This window comes from Blastomyces gilchristii (genome assembly GCF_000003855.2).
Source record: "Blastomyces gilchristii SLH14081 genomic scaffold supercont1.4, whole genome shotgun sequence".
Classification (NCBI taxonomy): domain Eukaryota; kingdom Fungi; phylum Ascomycota; class Eurotiomycetes; order Onygenales; family Ajellomycetaceae; genus Blastomyces; species Blastomyces gilchristii.
In genome coordinates, this window is record NW_003101679.1 from 404,564 (window position 1) to 424,268 (window position 19,705).

Consider the following 19,705-nt stretch of genomic DNA (forward strand, 5'->3'; position numbering starts at 1 on the left):
AAGAACTATCAAGGCAGAAAGACTATTGAACAACATAATCAGACTATCAAATACAGAGAGAGGTCTATCCTTCCAGGCTATGAGACAGTTATATATAGCCTGTATTACATCAGTAGCTGATTATGAAGTTCAAGTTTGATGAAATAATCAAGGGAACTTCACTGAACTCTTTCAAAGTCTGCAAAACAGAGCCTTGAGAAGAATTCTAGAAGCATTCAAATCATCTTCTATTAAAGCAATGGAAATTGAAGCTTCAATTCCTTCTTCTGCTATTAGATTTGAAAAGGTCTGTATGAACTATGCACTGAGAGTTATAAAGATGAGCTTAAATCATATAATCAGAGAAAGAGTCTCTTCTTCATTTCCATCAATTAACTCTGGAAATGAACTGGATTGGAATAGATTTCTTGATTGAAATGAAAATGATTCTTCAAAGAAAATGCCTTCTCAACTTTACAGACTATGCTCTCTGATTAAAAATCAATTTTCTTCTTTAAATGTTGAAAAAGTGGATCATGAGAAGTTATCTCCATGGAGAGAAAAGCTTGAATCTCTTATAGACTTATAAATAAGTGAACTATCAAAAGAGAAAGAATATGAACAGCATTTGAAGAGAATTTCTACAATCAATATAAAAGACTCTATTCTGATTTATTCAGAGGACTCAAAAAATGAGAATCTGAATAGATTAGGCGCAGGCATTGCTTATACTGAAGATAATATCAATTTTATCTCAGATTTCTGAAATCTAGGCTGTGAATCTGAAGTCTTTGATGCTGAACTATTTGCAATAGTGAAAGCTTTCAAACTCATAGAAATAAAATCTCATAAAGAAGGAAATAGTTTGAAAGAGGTATGAATATTCTCTGATGATCAAGCTGCTTTAAAAAGACTTAGAAATAGTCAGATTCATAATGATCAAATGAATCTTGAACTGATCTTAAACTCTGTTTTGAAAATTCAAAAGAGAAGAACATCAAAGCTGATAATTCATCTACACTGAGTTCCTGCTTATATGAATATTCATGGCAATGAATTGGCTGATTCAGCTGCAAAAAAGGGTGCAGAATTAAGCAGATCTATTCAAAAAATTGTGTCCTGGTCTTTTATAAAGAGAAAAATAAAAGAATCTTGTTTAGACAAGTGGAATGAAAGCTGACAGAAACAAAAGAAGAGTATACATTATTCAAGATTTGAAACAAAACTCAAGTGAAAATCTTGTTCAATTAAATGTAAAAAGAAAATATTCTCATCTATAATACAGCTGAAACTAGGACATGGCTATTTCAAATCTTATATACAAAGATTTGATGATAGATTTGACTCAATAGAATGCTCATTCTGCAATGCAAATGAGAATTCTGAGCATATTGTAATGCACTGTGCATTATACAATAGTCTCAGAGCCAGATTGAAAGAGAAGTATGATCTAAATCAATTAAATATGAGATTCTTATTCTCAACTGAGACAGGAATTAAATACTTAATAGACTTTCTATCAGAAACTCAAGCAGCTACAAGAAAATGGCTAAATTCAGAATTATCTGAATATGAAGAGAAGGAAATCAATCAGATATAGTCTGTTAAAACAGCTATACACTATCTTTTAATAATTTGTTTTGTTACAGTCTCTCTTTACTTTATCTTTTCCTTTCAATTTCTTTCTATCTATCTATTTAATGTGTCTATCTTTAAGACTGTGTTCTTTTTCTCTTTTCCTTTGTCATGATATTGTCAAATGGTTTCAAAGTATCAGAAGATGTTAAAACACTGCAATTTGTAAACAGTTTTTGTATTCTGGGCTGGAATTTTCTGATTTTGCATATCTGAAATTGATGAATGTATAATAGTTAACTTTACAGATATAGGAAAAACCCTGAGAACTAAAAGTTCTCAGGTAGATGTCATAGTCTCTGACTGCATACATCTATAATTGAAGAATAATAATAATAATAATAACTGCTGCAGGGCCTGATTCAATTAATCACTTGATTATTCAAAATACATACTTCTACTTAAAGAATGAATATTTTGAGCTTTTTTTCAATCTCTTGAAAAATGAATATCATTCTGAATGCTGAAGAGAAGCCACTGGAGTGATTCTTGCAAAATCTAATAGAAAAATCTCAATTCTCAAGTTATATAGAGTAATATCTCTATTGAACTGTCTAGAAAAGATTTTAGAAAGAATAATAGCTACTCAACTATCTTTTATAAGCTCTATCAGTAATTCTCTTTTATTCAGTGAATAAATAAGAGATAGAAAACAGTGTTCTGCAATTGACACTGTTCTCTTAGTTGTTCATGATATTCAAATAGCAAAGCATGAAGATCTGGTCTCAACTGCAGTTTTTATTGATATAAAAGAAGTATTTGATCATGTTTCAAAGTCAAAGTTAATTCAGACATTGAAGATGTTAAAACTGCCACTTTCTCTAATAAAATGAATTAACTGTTTTATATCTAAAAGAATTATACAACTTTTCTTTGATGAAATGAAATAAGACAAGACTGAGATAAAAATAGAAGTATCACAAGAATCTTCAATCTCACTTATTTTATTTGCAATATACATTGCATATCTATTCAAAAATAGAAATATGAGAATAGTGCAATCTCTAAGTTATATGAATGATATTGGTCTAGTCTACATCTCAAAAACTATCAAAGAGAATTTGAAAGTGATTGAAGAAGCTGCAAAGGAAATCTTTGTTAGAGTAGATATCAATCAATTTCAATTTAATATGAATAAAACTGAGTTAATTCATTTCTTTTCTAGATTCAATGAGAAAGAACTATCTCTAACTCTTTTAAATAGAGAGATTAAACTCAGTGTAAATATCAAATAATTAGGAGTATGGTTAAACTTCAAGTTGAATTTTAAATATCACATTCAACAAAGAACTGTCAAGACAGAAAGACTATTGAACAACATAATCAGACTATCAAATACAGAGAGAGATCTATTCTTCCAGACTATGAGACAGTTATATATAGCCTGTATTACATCAGTAGCTGATTATGAAGTTCAAGTTTGATAAAATAATCAAGAGAATTTCACTGAACTCTTTCAAAGTCTGTAAAACAGAGTCTTGAGAAGAATTCTGAGAGCATTCAAATCATCTTCTATTAAAGCAATGAAAATTGAAGCTTCAATTCCTTCTTCTGCTATTAGATTTGAAAAGGCCTGTATAAACTATGCTCTGAGAGTTATAAATATAAGCTCAAATTATATAATCAGAGAAAGAGTCTCTTCTTCATTTCTATCAATTAACTCTGAAAATGAACTGAATTGGAATAGATTTCTTGATTGAAATGAAAATAATTCTTCAAACAAAATATCTTCTCAACTGTACAGACTATGCTCTGTAATTAAAAATCAATTTTCTTCTTTAAATGTTGAAAAAGTTGATCATGAGAAGTTATCTCTCTGAAGAGAAAAGCTTGAATCCCTTATAGACTTACAAATAAGTGAACTATCAAAAGAGAAAGAATATGAACAGCATTTGAAGAGAATTTCTACAATCAATATAAAAGACTCTATTCTGATTTATTCAGATGACTTAAAAAATGAGAATTTGAATAGATTAGGTGCAGGCATTGCTTATACTGAAGATAATATCAATTTTATCTCAGATTTCTGAAATCTAGACTAGACTGGCCGCCGGGACCATGAATTTCACGTTTGGTCTCATTTGGTCTGGTCTCATACATTTCTTGGCGTGAATCCCGCTGGGACTAATCATTAAATAAACATGCAAAGTGACTATATATCAGATCTCAAAATGAAATCATGACTTGAAAAAAATGAGAAAGTGGTCCCATTTGATCCCATTTAGTCCCATTCTTAGCATAAAGTTACTATTTTTAGACATTTTAAGGTTTTCTTTAGACTATTTTTAATTTTTTAAAAAGTAACGCTTTTTGGTAACACTCAAATGAGATTTAAAGTCATTTAAAGCAATAAAAATAATTTAAATTGAGAAGTGGAAATCATGGTCTCATTTGGAAAATGTGACAAGAGTAGACAGTAAGTCTCACTGAGACAGTATGAGACTACTATCTAATGTTAGAACCGTGTAATGGGATCTGTCGAATTGGCAATAAGACTATCAAAAATTCTGGTCCTGGTCCCAGACACGGTCACACGGTCAGTCTAATCTAGACTGTGAATCTGAAGTCTTTGATGCTGAACTATTTGCAATAGTGAAAGCTTTCAAACTCATTGAAATAAAATCTTATAAAAGAGGAAATAGTTTGAAAGAGACATGAATATTCTCTGATAGTCAAGCTGCTTTAAAAAGACTTAGAAATAGTCAGATTCATAATGATCAAATGAATCTTGAACTGATCTTGAACTCTGTTTTGAAAATTCAACAGAGAAGAACATCAAAGCTGATAATTGATCTACTCTGAATTCCTGCTCATATGAATATTCATGACAATGAATTGGCTGATTCAGCTGCAAAAAAGAGTGCAGAATTAAGCAGATCTAGTTAAAAAATTGTGTCCTGGTCTTTTATAAAGAGAAAAATAAAAGAATCTTGTTTAGACAAGTGAAATGAAAGCTGACAGAAACAAAAGAAGAGTATACATTATTCAAGATTTGAAATAAAACCCACATGGAAATCTTGTTCAATTAAATGTAAAAAGAAAATATTCTCATCTATAATACAGCTGAAACTAGGACATGGCTATTTCAAATCTTATATACAAAGATTTGATGATAGATTTAACTTAATAGAATGCTCATTCTGCAATGCAAATGAGAATTCTGAGTATATTGTAATGCACTGTGCATTATACAATAGTCTCAGAGCCAGATTGAAAGAGAAGTATGATCTAAATCAATTAAATATGAGATTCTTATTCTCAACTGAGACAGGAATTAAATACTTAATAGACTTTCTATCAGAAACTCAAGCAGCTACAAGAAAATGGCTAAATTCAGAATTATCTGAATATGAAGAGGAGAAAATCAATCAGATATAGTCTGTTAAAACAGCTATATACTATCTTTTAATAATTTGTTTTATTACAGTCTCTCTTTACTTTATCTTTTCCTTTTAATTCCTTTCTATCTATCTATTTAATGTGTCTATCTTTAAGACTGTGTTCTCTTTTTCTTTGTCATGATATTGTCAAATGATTTCAAAGTATCAGAAGATGTTAAAACACTGCAATTTGTAAACAGTTTTTGTATTCTGAGCTGGAATTTTCTGATTTTGCATATCTGAAATTGATGAATGTATAATAGTTAACTTTAGAGATATAGGAAAAACCCTGAAAACTAAAAGTTCTCAGGTAGATGTCATAGTCTCTGACTGCATACATCTATAATTGAAGAATAATAATAATAATAATAATAATAATAAGTATACTCTTGAGCTTAGTAAGATGATCATTCAATGTCTGAAGCTGTGTACAGAAGTGTTAATAAGTCTGATCTTCAGCTACACTTATAAGAGTCTGTAAGAGTTTGAAAGTTAATGTCTTCTTAAGCATGCTAATCTTCATTTAATTCTCTCAAGATTGATCACCTGCTTCTAGAATCTTGATGTTGAAGTCAGAAATAAATGTTGTAAGAAAAGTGTTTCTCTGTCAGACACTCTGTAATCAATCTAATACTTTCTATTGCATGGCAGTGTCTTGAAACAGAATATCAAGATATTTTATAATATTGTCAGATGTTTTCAATGCTGATTCACATACTTTCATTCATGAATAAAACTTCTGTTTCACACAATTCTTCAATTATTCATTGATATATCAATCTTGATTAATTAATGAACTGATAGCATCTTTATCTACACTTAGTTTCATGAGCATTTTCATTCTTCATAATAAGTAGAGAGTGAGATCAGAAGCATTAAAATATGCAGAAGTATCTAAGTGTTCTTTCAGCACTTTTATATTTGATTCTGTAGATATTGAAATTGCATGAGTTAATTATTGAATCTCTTCATATTGAAGTTGTTGAGTCACATGCATGTCTGCTATCTGTTGCTGTTGTAATTTCAACATTGCTTAAAGTCACTGTGATATCATCTCTATGCTCATACTCAAGAGTTCTCTCATATTATTGTTAGACATGATTATATCATTTTATTAGATGTATGATATCTATGGAATCTGAAGAAGTGTAATTGTATTCTCATACATCTAGATGTCAGAACTCTCAGGTCTTTCACTGATATTCTCTTATAAGATCTTATTGTGAGGTCAGAGTAACTAGCGAGTAAGCTTCTATCTGAGAACTCAGTGTCTGCTTAACTGTTTCTCTTTCTTACACATTGTTATGTGTTCGGATATCTCTCAATGAATAATCATTTCTAATGAGGAGATGATGCATAAATAATTATTTCTAATAAGAAGATGATGAACATTTTTCTAATGTAAGAGGTCTACACTGAATAGATCAGTATAATATTGATAGGTCTTATATAATAAAGAGAAAAATGTTAGAGAAGAAAAGAAAGAGAAAGTGTAGAAATCAGTGATCAGAGTGAATATTTATACATGTATATAATAATGTATACAGTGGAGCTTCAGAGTGGAAGAATCTATATGCGTTTATAGCGGCCGAGGATCAGCGATCAAGAATGGCCGAGAATTAGAGCATACATGTTCAAGAGTGAAGTGGAAGAATCTATGAAGTGGAGTGAAAGAATCTATGAAGTGTAATGGAATAGTCTATATGATTGATCGGGCGCAGCCCGCTATAAAAAAGAAGAATGATAAAGTGAGTAATAGTGAGATTATGAAGTTAAAGTTATTACAGCTGCAGATGAAGATGCACTGACTTTATAAGATAAAGAAAGAGATGAAATATTTATATAGAGAGTAGATTGAGACTGTGAATCTGTTACAGATAACTCAGCTCAGTTAACAGAGTATCTTTACAGATATTACAGCTCTGATTAAAAAATTTGAAAAATAGAGAATGATTTGAGCAGATTAAATAAACTGTGTGAGATGTGAGAATGAGTCTGATAAGATATTATTACTTTTTTCTTTTCTTTAATAGTTAGTATTAAATTGAAATAATATTTTTTACATGTTCAAAGACCTCTATTTTAATATCTGATAATAATATTATGTAGACAATGAAGAAAAAACAGCAGTAGTAGAAGAATTAGTTAGAAAACTGCAGAATCTCTGAATATATCTTATTTAATATACATTTTTCATCATTCTCATCTAGTAAGACAGTTAACTGATTAATATCTGTAGTTTGAGAGAGTGTAATGTATAGCTAATCATATAAGAATACAGAGTATCTGAGATTAATATCAAGTGTAGAAAGAGACTGTCTGTGAGACTTGTTAATTATTATTATAAAGTGTAAGAAGCCTACGCCGAATAGATCGGTATAATATTGATAGGTCTTATATAACAAAGAGAAAAATGTTAGAGAAGGAAAGAAAGAGAAAGTGCGAGAATCAGTAATTGAAGTGAATATTTATATGTGTATGTGATGATGTACGCAGTGGTGCTTCACAGTGGAAGAATATACACGCATTCATAGCAGCCGAGGATTGGTGATTGGAACATACATGTTCATGATGACTGAGGATCAGTGATTGGGAATGAGGCAGTAGAAATCTATGAAGTGTATAGAATAGTCTATATGATTGATCAGATGCAGCCTGTCACATTAGCTCCTTCTTTTCAGAAGCAGTTTTCATCAGTCAAGAGCTGCTGTTTCAGATAATGTGAAACTCAGAGTTCAGGTCAGTTAATCATAGCTGACTCATTTCATAAGATATTGTCAACTGCAGCTGTATAATCTCTCATTGAGAATATCTTCAATCTCTTACTCAAGCTCATTATCTTCTTCTATAATCTCTGACAGTTGTCAGTCAGAAGTTAGTTAAGAAGAGAACAGATCAGTGATAGTGCAGCAGAGTAAGCTTGTATAAAAGACATTATAAATTTCTGATGATATGTCAAGATAGTAGTTGTGGCTATCTAGAACTTCTATCACTTTATACTTGACATGGCGGTCATCTAGTGTACAAGATGAATGTGTGATTCATATGTTCTTAAGATTCAATCATACTAGATCTTCTATCTTATATTGTTCAGTGAGGTCTCAGTGAACATTGATTTGATTCTCTTGATCTTGTTTCACAGTTACCATGAAGGCCTCTGCTCAATCACAGATATCTTGAAGTTTCATTACTATATTATCAGCAATCTGAATTGAACTGTCAGAATTCAGTGTGAACTGTGTGATCTCTAGAAGATTCAACATCTTCATGTGATAACTGTGTGTAAGGAAGAACAGGCTTACACCTGTTGAAACAGTATCTCATTCATTGATAGCAATCTCTGTGTGTAGAAGCAGGTCATGTCAATCATCTTGTAAGTAATTGCAGAACTTACAGAGATAGTTCTTTATGATCTGAATTGTCTGTTCTGATGCATCATCAGTCTCAGAGTGATAGACAGTTGACAGACAGTGTGTAATCTTGAGAACTTGACAGATTCTTGTTCAGAGAACACTTATGAATTGACAGCTCTGATCTGATACTATAGATCTCAGCAATTCATGCATCTGATAGAATGAGCTTCTTAGAAAAGCTTCAGTGACTTGTTCAGCATTCATCTTGTTACAGAGTTTCAATATAACACTCTTGCTTAATCAGTTCACAATGATCAGGACATTTCTATAGCTCTTACTCTCAGAGAGATCAACAGTGAAGTCAATTATCACATCTCATCAGATTCTATCAGAGACATCAAGCAGTTTCAGCAGGCCTTTTCTACAGTTCTTTCATGAGATGACAGAGAAATAACAGTTATAGTTTCAGATAAAATGTCTGATGCTGTTTAATATCTCAGATCAGTAGAACTCTCAGAAGATCATTCAATACAGTTATTCATAATCTGAATAACTGGTCATACACAAATCATGCATCTCTTGTATTATCTGAGTGTGTAAGGGTTCAGAGTAGAGGACTCAATGTCACTCACAGAATTATAGAGTGTTATTGTCATCAATTGAGCATTCTGAGATGTCAGTTCTTATATGTAGTTCTGAGGGGAATCAGAGTGCTTCTTGATGTACTGCTTTGATAAGTGCTTAAAGAAGTTCATCAGTTTGAGCTGTTACATGTCATAATTCATTCAGTGTAGGTTCAGGAGAAGTTGAGATATCAGTGTCAGTATCAGTGTCAGTTCAGAGAGAGGGTGTTCTAATTAAAGAAGTGCATATAGTGTCATGAGTTGTTTTATCTTGATCAACTAGTATCTTCAGATTCAAGAGCTGATACTCTTGATTCATTCAGTGAGTATCTGTTACATCAGATGACATATCTTGCTCTCATCATGAGAGAGCATCTGTCATTGAGTTCTGGCTGTCAGAACAGTAGTGTATCATAAAATGAAAGCAGCTTAAGAACTCAGATCATTGCATCTGTCATTCAGTGAGTTTACAGGTAGTTGTAAAGTATTTAAGGTTCTTATGATCTGTGACTATTTTAAATTCAGAGACACTTCAGAGTTCAGAGTCTCATTCTTCTAAACAGCATACAATCATAAGAAGTTTCTTATCATAGATTTCATAATTGCATTCAGCAGGACTCAGTTTCTTAGACATGAAAGCATATAATCATAGAACATCTTCATCATCATATTATAATATCACTCTCTCTATTATATAGTCAGAGAAATCAGCTTCAATAACTATCTCACAATCAGAATTGAATGTTATCAGCAGAGAGATATTAATGAATATCTTCTTCATCTGTGTAAATGCAGCTTCAGTGTCTGCTGATCATTGAAATACTGTATCTTTCTTAATGAGTTTTATAAGTGATCTCATGATATCTGAGAAGTTTTGTATAAATCACTGATAGAAGTTAGCAAATTCAATGAAGCTTCATACATCTTTCACAGTGTGCAGAGCCTCTTATTCAAGAATAGCAGAGACCTTCTCAGAATTCATTCAAATTCTCTTGCCAGCTTCTATGATGAAACCTAAGTATTTAGTACTCTTGACTTCAAAATCACACTTGTCAATATCAATTAATAGTCTCACTTCTTGTAGTCATTGTAATACTCTTTATACATACTCTTGATATTTCTTTCTGAATTCATCAGTGAAGATGAGAATGTTATCTAGATAAGCAGATACAAATTCATTAAGAAAGTCTTAGAGTGCTCAGTTGATATACTTCTGAAATGTACTGAGAGCATTGATCAGTTCAAAGAATGTGACTACTTATTCAAAGAGATCATATTATGTTTAAAATGCTGTAAGTCACTTATCTCCTTCAGTGATGTGAATCTTATGAAACATGGTGATGACATCTAACTTTATAAATCATTGAGCTTGTTCAATGCAAGCTAGAGTTTCATTGATAAGAGATAAAGAATAACAGTCTTTCTTTGTTAATCTGTTCAATTCTCAATAATTCACACAGAATCAGAGTTCTTCACCTGATTTCTTTGTAAAGAGAATAGGGGCTGTGATGAAAGAGTTACTAATATGTATGAATTCTTTATTCAACAGATCATTGAGTGTCTTTTGAAGAAGAAGAAGTTCATCTCAGAACATGTTATAAAGAGAGCCTTATAACAGTTCAGAATTCTTATCATTCTTTTTCTCTAACTTGATACTGTGATTCACTTCAGAATCTCATAAGAAGAGTATATTCATAATATTGTCTTGTTAGAAGATATCTAGATATTTATGATATTATTGAGAGAGTTTCATACAAAGATCTGTTATTGTAACATGGGATAACTTTTCTAGAACCTTTTTGATATCAGCCAGACTGACAGAATAGATTGATACATGATCCTGCTGTTGATGAACTTGTCAGTGACCCTGTCAGTGATTTTAATAATGACTTCTTTTTCAGAGTATTTTGTAAGTGTTGGCAGAGATCTGTGTAAGATTCATAGTCTTATGAATATCATCTTCATGAATCCTGTCATCATTAGAGAATATCAAGCTTCTGTTTCAAGCATTCAGTAAGATACCTTATTCAGATAGCCAGGCAAGTTCTAATATAAGATTATAGTTGAGATTATCAACTTCATATGTGTAGACATCTTCATATTGATGTTCTTTCACATCTATATTTAGTTTCATCATGTAACAGATACAAACATTCTTCAGATCATCAAATTCTGCAAGGAGTTGAGATTTTGATAAAGAGATACACTGAAGATTATAACATCTTATGACTGAAGATTTTATCATTGCATAGTAGCATAGATCACTGTCTATCATAGCTTTTATATTATACATGTTATCAATTACAGTAGATACAAGAATCACATTCATTGTCATTTTCTCTTCAAATTGTTGTCATTCAATCTCTTCAAGCTTCTGTTTGCAAATTTGAACAGAAGCTAATCTTTTCTCTGTTTCACTGAGATATTCTTATAGTTATCTTCTGAATCTTTCTTCACTGCAATGTAGTTGATATGGACAGACACTGATTCATCTTTTAAATAAGAAGACACTGATCTTTCTCTTGATTGAGGAGATACATAGGTCAATCAGCAGTTGAAAGCAATATACTCTGATTGATTACAGTTAATGCACACTTCTCATTGACATTGATCAGTGACTTCTTCAGAAGTAATACCAGGAACTTAAAAGCCTGTTCAGATAGCAGAGACTCTTGCTTATGTATAGATATTTGAGTCTACTCAATTCATAGTATCTGCATCATTGTTATTCTTCAGTGTGAGTGTATAAGTCACTGAGATGTAACATCTTCTATCACTGTTCTGTATACTCTTGAGCTTGATAAGACAGTTATTCAATGTTCAGAGCTGTGTGCAGAAGCCTTCATAAGTCTGGTCTTCATCTACACTTATAAGAGTCTGTAAGAGTTTGAAAGTTAATGTCTTCTTGAGTATACTAATCTTCATTCAATTCTCTCAAGATTGATCTTCTGCTTCTAGAATTTTAATGTTGAAGTCAGGGATGAATGTTGTAAGAGAAGTATTTCTCTGTCAGATACTCTATAATCAATCTAATACTTTCTGTTGCATGGCAGTGTCTCAGAACAGAATATCAAGATATTTGATGATGTTGTCAGATGTTTGTAACACTGATTCACATGCTTTTATTCATGAATAAAACTTCTATTTCACACAATTCTTCAATTATTTATTGATATATCAATCTTGATTGATTAGTGAACTGATGATATCTTCATCTACACTCAGTTTCACAAGCATTTTCATTCTTTATGATGAGTAGAGAGTGAGATCAGAAGTATTGAAATATGTGAGAGCATCTAAGTGTTCTTTCAGTGCTTTTGTATTTGATTCTGTAGATGTTGAAATTGTCTGAGTTTCTTATTATGATAATTGTTAAATCTCTTCATATTGACATTGTTGAGTTGCATGCATATCAGCTATTTATTGCTGTTGCAATTTCAACATTGCTTAGAGTCACTGTGATATCACTTCTATACTCACATTCAAGAGTTCTCTCATATTATCATTAGACATGGTTATCAATCGTTGAATGTGTAATTATATGAATATCTCATATGTCTGAGTGTCAGAACTCTCAGGTCTTTCACTGACATTCTCTTATAAGATCTTACTCTCTTTATAAGATCTTGTTGCAGGGCCAGAGTGACTGATGAGCAAGCTTCTATCTGAGAACTCAGTGTCTGCTTTAACTGATTGTTTCTCTTTCTTACATATTGTTATGTGTTCAGATATCTCTTGATACATAATCATTTCTAATGAGAAGATGATGTGTGAATAATCATTTCTAATAAGAAGATGATGAATGTTTTTCTAGTGTAAGAGGTCTACACTGAATAGATCAGTATAATATTGATAGGTCTTATATAACAAAGAGAAAAACATTACAGAAGAAAAGAAAGAGAAAGTGTGAGAATCAGCAATCAAAGTGAATATTTATACATGTATGTGGTGGTGTATGCGGTGGTGCTTCAAGGCAGAAGAATATACATGTGTTCATAGCAGCCGAGGATCAGTGATCAGAACATACACGTTCATGGCAGCTGAGGATCGGTGATCGGGAATGGGGCGGTAGGAATCTATGAAGTGTACAGAATAGTCTATATGATTGATCGGGCGCAGCCCGCCACATAAAGTATGAATAGACTGAAAACTGATGATAAGTTATATTAAATGAAATCTCAACAGATTGAGCATGTAGATCAATTTATAACAGTATATGAACTGAACTCTTATATATACTGAATATAATCTTCATCTTAAGTAAATAAGATATTATTCACTGAATAATTATTCTTGTGTCATTGCAGAGCTTTTTAAATAGTCAGAGATTATATAGAAGTATAACAGAAGTACTTACTTTCAATCTCAATATAGATAATAACAGAGCTGAACAGTTAATAACAGTCAGATATTCACAGAAGAACTTCTCACAGTTCAGAATCAGATCATCTGTATGAGTTATATCTGCAGTATAAAATGTATGAATGGCATCTGATATGACTGTTAGACTGGCCGCCGGAACCATGAATTTCATATTTAGTCTCATTTGATCTGGTCTTATACATTTCTTGGCGTGAATCCCGCTGGGACTGGCTATCAAAAAAACATGTAAAGTGACTATATATCAGATCTTAAAATAGAACCATGACTTAAAAAAATGAGAAAGTGATCTCATTTAATCTCATTTAGTCTCATTCTTGGCATAAAGTTACTATTTTTAGACATTTTAAGGTTTTTTTAGACTATTTTTAATTTTTTAAAAAGTAACACTTTTTGATAATGCTCAAATGAGATTTCAAGTCATTCAAAGCAATAAAAATAATTTAAATTGAGAAGTGAAAATCATGGTCTCATTTGAAAAATGTGACAAGAGTAGACAGTAAGTTTCACTGAGACAGTATGGGACTACTATCTAATGTTAAAACCATGTATTGAAATCAGTCGAATTGGTAATGAAACTATCAAAAAATCTTGTCCTGGTTTCAGACACGGTCACACGGTCAGTCTAATGACTGTTATAATCTGTTAATTAATGCAGAATACATTCTGATTTAATACAGTGAGAATGACATGACTTTCAAAGTAATCAGAGCAGACTGCTGCAGTTCTAAGTTCAGCTGTAGAAAATACTCTCTTACACAGTATACTGATATCAGCAGTCTAATGAATATAGAGTGAAAGATTAATACAGTTAATACAGTCTGAATTATATGATATTTGACTAAGTTAATTCACAAATATTATATTATCATTATTAGACTGACCGTGTGACCGTGTCTGAGACCAGGATCAAACTTTACAGTTGTCACATTGTCTAAAAGCATTACTTCTGGTCATGATTTGTGTTCATCACATTGATCTCAAATCATGTTATTTCAAATATTAAAGGTTTCAGATTCACTTTTCAAATAAAAATCTAGTCTCAGATAAAGAATATGTTTGAATTCTTAGTCACATTTTCATTCTGATTTCATTATTGAAAATGGCACTAAATGAGATCATGAAATCATTTCTTACTGACATAATATCATAACATAGTACTCATTTATTGAAAATTCAACAGAGAGTATTATCAAATATCATTACTTTTCTAAACACAGATTATAATTGATATCATTTTATTTAAAAAAAAATATATAAAATACAAAAAATAACAAAAAAACAAAAAATAAAACAATCAGAAAAAATCACAACAAAAAAAAAAAAAAAAAGAGAAAGAAAAAAAGAAGAGAAAGAAAAAAAGAGAAAGAAAGAGAAAGAAAAAAAAAAAAAAAAAAGAAAAGAAAAAGAAAAAAATAAAAAACAAAAATAAAAAAAAATCAAGATTACAGAGCTGCAGTACTCTCAAAATACTCACTCTTCAGAGTCTTTACAATGTTTATTATCAACTGTGTATTTCTCATAGTGAGAGTAATATAGTCATGATAAGTCATTGTCTTAACATTATCTAATAAATAATCAGTATATATCTATATAAATGTGAATAATTAGAAAACATACACTTAAAAAGTGTGATTAGAGTGAACTCTGCTGTCACTTGAATAACATCAAGAACAGAATACTGGAATCAATGATTTCTCTCATCAATTTCACAGACAAGGTGTGTGAAAATGATCTTGAAGAATATAAGATTCCCTGACTTCTGATAGAAACAGATCTCACAGAGAGACTCTATTTTCATCATATCAGAGACTGAGTGTTATTAAAAAGCATTACTTCAATACACATGCACTTACTGCAGTGATTCACTCTTTATACACATGACTGAGAGTTGCAGCTTTCTCACACCACACAGCTCTCTCTGAGATGCTGCTGTCAGTTTGCAACTCATGCAGTCTTTCAGTCCAGTACACACTGTGTATATACAGCTCTGCATGCTGGGGCTGTGTTGGCTATTATAGCCTGGCATGGTACTCGCTTTTCACAGGCCATGTTTCATTTGGTTGAGAGAGGGGGGGAATGTGAATACTGTTTTATTTGAGAATGAGATGAGTAATTGAATCTGTAGAAGATAATTTGATTTCTTCTGCATTTGAAATTTGATTAGTCTATACTCTTCAATTTAAGAGTTTCTGAGAGTGTTTTAATAGTTTTCATATCAGCTTGAAATTAGTGATTGATTGAAGAAGAGAAAAGAGAGAAGAAAGAAATGAGAATAACTTATCTTTATGATATGAAAACAGAGAATTGCTGTAATCATTTGTCCTAGCAACAAAGATCTGTTTTCTGCATGTATCTCTGATACAGATTATATGATAACTGTATACAAAGAATATCAACAGTGCATGCATTGAATGAAGATGATGTTGCTATACAACACTGTAGCTGTTTCTGTACATCACTGAAAGCTGTTAATATTTTCTTTAAGTCTCTTTATATTTGATAAGTCAGTAATATATTTCAATGCACTTCCTCTTTCATCATCATCATCATCATCATCATCATCATCATTATTATTATCACTATCATCATCATCATTATTATTATCATTATTACCATTATTATCATCATTATTATCATCATTATTATATCATTTCTGGCTACCTCTTCTGCCTTCACCTCTCTTCAACACTCACTGAAACCAATCATGTCATCCTCTTTTAAATATTCTGCGGTTCTGCAGACCATCAAGGCGCGTGAGCGCTATCACAGATTGAAGAAAGAGAAGAAGAAGATATTCAAGTGAGAGAAGATAGATCATAAGACATATTATAATACCTTGAAGAGACTTTATAAGAGAGTAGAATAATAACAATTTTAAGTAATGCTTCTGATAGATTTAGACTGAACTAAGTATAGAAATAATGCAGATAACACTGCCTGTTAGAGATTGAAGAAGAAGATAGTGAAGAGTCTCATGCAGCAGTGATGAGACTAGAAGAAGTTCTGAGAATGATTTGAGATTAAGATGAAGAGAGAGAGAGAGAAGAAGAGTGTTACTGTAAATAAGCAGCAGCAGAAGAAGATTGAGAGAATGTTAAAGCAGGAGATAAAGAAGTCAAAACTGATAAGTTTTTTATTTATTAAGAGATAACAATTTTTGATAATACTTCTGTTCTCTAATTGATTAGCAGGAACTGACAGAGAAGAAGAGGATTGAAGTCTTATTCAGGTCTCAAATGCACTTCATGATTCAGAATATTAAGAAGACAGCCCTGCTCTCTGAGCATGTCAATCTGCTTATCACTGAGGTGGAACCCGAGACAGCAGACCAGGAAATGCAGGATTTTGAGGCACAGATTGACCTGACTGAGAGAAAGCAGCAGGAACCCTTCTCTGAGAAGATAGTGAAGAGAGATTTTAAGATGATTATCATCTCAGATAAGAAGAAGAAGAAGAAGAAGAAGAATGAGAAGTGAATTATGAAGAATAATAAGAAGAATGAGAAAGAGAAGAAAGATAATAAGTAGAAAAAGTTTTTTTCTTTTTATATTAGTTAGTTATAAGTTCATAATTATTAATAATTGAAATTAATTTTGAGTGTTTAAAAATTATTGTACAAGTTGTAATCAAGTCAGAAACAATATATATATATATATATATATTTAACTATCATGATTCACAAATCACTATAATGTATAAGTATCAACATTTTTTCAACACTGATATTCACAATATTAATATATTTTTAATAATATCATCTGATAATGTAATTTAGTAACACTCTCTTTTACAATATTAATATATTTCAAGAAATATGACAGAGATTAATCAAGATTGTTTATTTACTTTTATACATTGATGATATTCAATCTGAGTTAGTACTAAAATTATAACTAAGCTAAGAAACAAGATTATTTTCTCTTATATTAATTCTTCTTACACACATCAGTGATCAGTTATTGAAAATAAATTATTATCTTTCTCAAATTATTATTATATCTTCTGAATTCACTTCTTTCACTTCTTTTACTTCTATTGAAGATTTATAAACTCTTTCAAGAAATCACTGTGAATCATAAAGTCTATATTATTTATAATTCAACACAGAATGCTCTCTTTCAATCATGATAAATAATCACTTCATTCTTCACATCTGATTCCAGGTCATGAAATTTATGAAAAACTCAACACAAACACTGAGATGAACTATGAAATAATTATCAACAGATTGTATTGCACATTACTGAAGAGTCATCTCTCTGCTGTAATCACTGTAACTTCATTCAGAAACATTCATTATAAACTGATCATAGCTCTGAAGAAATTTTCTGACATCTGAAGTCATCAGAATGCAGACAATAAAAGAAAAATAATCAGAAAATTACTACTGAGCTGATAAGTTACTCTATCAGATAACAATTTTTGATAATGCTAACTGTCTAATTTGAAGAAAATTATGTGAAAATGACTCTGTATCAGTACTCTGATTTCATAACTCTCATCTGATAACTTCTGTAAACAATTACTTTACATATGTATATCTCTGAATCTTTCTCTTTGATCAATTGAAAACCTCAAATTTCAAACACTTCTTCAAATGCTTAATTCAAATCTTCATATTCTACATCAATTCTGTCTTCAGTTCAATCTCAAGACACACTACAAAGTCAATATACAACATCTAGAATCAGAGTTGAAGAATCATTGAAGAGTGTCTCTCACAGTGAATGCATGAACTAGTACAAACAATCTTGCATTTATAAGAGTTACATGTTATTACATTGATGAGAACTGAACTTATCAAGAGACATTAATTGAATTTGAATCATTGATCAGTAGTTATACTGAGAATTATATAGCAGAGATATTAATGACTGTGATTAAAAATGACTATTGAAATATTAGTCTCAGTCTTCTTACAATTACAACTGATAATACTGTGAATAACTACACTATGATAAAGAGCTTGAAGCAAAAATTGGCTTTGTATTCCTGAAATAATAAACAAGGTCATATCTCCTGCATTGCTCATGTGATTTAACTTGTGATGCAAACACTGATAAAGAATCTTAATATCAAGATGAAGAATAATGAGATGACTGATTCTTGAGATGAGAATGAGATAAAAGTGATTACTCAAGTAACTTTTACATTTACTTTGTAAAAGATAATGTTTTTTGACAACACTTTTTGATATTGCTTTTTAGTAACACTTTTTGATAATGCTACTGTTAATTTTGAATAGATTGACTAATAATTTAAATATCATAGATTCAAAACATTGCTAATGTGATTTGTATCTCTTCTAAATAATAATAACAATTCCATGATATTCAATAAACAAACAAATCAGTCACATCACTGAATATGATACAGAATATTAGAACACAGTGAAGTTTAATATATAAGATAACTGTTCAGACTCTTTAATTATGTCAGATGATTGATCATTGAGTGCAACACTCTGATTGAGAAAAGATTCAGATATTGAAACTTTCTGATATGAAGTGAACTCAGTTGAAATATGTGATTCATTTACTGTTTCAGTTTTATAAGATAACAAAGATAGTCTCAATCACTCATACATCAATGCTGCAGTCAGTCTGATGAGTGTATAACAGTTTATTTACTTATCTTGAGAAGCAGTTGAATCACTCAAAAAGAAATTCAGTCTGAGATGATGTTATAGCACAGGCTATTATTGCTGTAAGAAATAAACTGGCATATTATTACAGCAAAACAGAACAATCTTTTGCAGAGTACTATGCTGTAGCAGCTCTATGAGATCTCTTCTGTCAAATTAACATCTACACTTCTCAAGATTGAACAGAGAAGAAATAAGACTCATATGTCAAATTAGTCTGATACTACTACAATGTCAACTATCAGAGATTTGAATGAGCAGATGTTCAAGATATGAAGACAGTGGAATACAATTCTCTAGTAAGTAATGATCTTTGATAACACTTCATATCATATAGAACTATAATACTAACTTTGAAACAGAACTTGCATACATTGATTGCAACTGAAAATCAGGCAAAACTATATACTTATAAAACTGAATTTGACTGCTATCTTCAAGATGATTCAATGAATTTACACATCAAATCAATTCTAGAGTTATGAAAAATTGTTGAGAGTACATATTCAACTATTACACTGATAATGTGTGATATTCTGGCAATTTCATTGACAGGGGTGGGAATGAAGTGAATGTTCAACTCAAGTCAAGATATTTGTCACTATTGTCAGAGACAATTATAAGAAGAAATAATCAAGAAACTCATGATTGTAAAACATAGAATTATCAGACAGTTTAATACCTCTGATCACAGTATATCAGAGAAGT

At 31.0% G+C, this 19,705-nt stretch overlaps 1 protein-coding gene across 1 annotated transcript; it reads left to right on the plus strand.

The window, feature by feature from the left end:
• Positions 1–16,057: 16,057 nt before the first annotated feature.
• On the plus strand, positions 16,058–16,829 carry BDBG_02661 (uncharacterized protein; the record flags this gene model as incomplete). Its single annotated transcript, XM_002626438.1, has 2 exons — positions 16,058–16,152; positions 16,583–16,829. 2 exons carry the CDS (start codon positions 16,058–16,060, stop codon positions 16,827–16,829), a joined length of 342 nt encoding a protein of 113 aa, XP_002626484.1.
• Between the last annotated feature and the right edge of the window lie 2,876 nt (positions 16,830–19,705).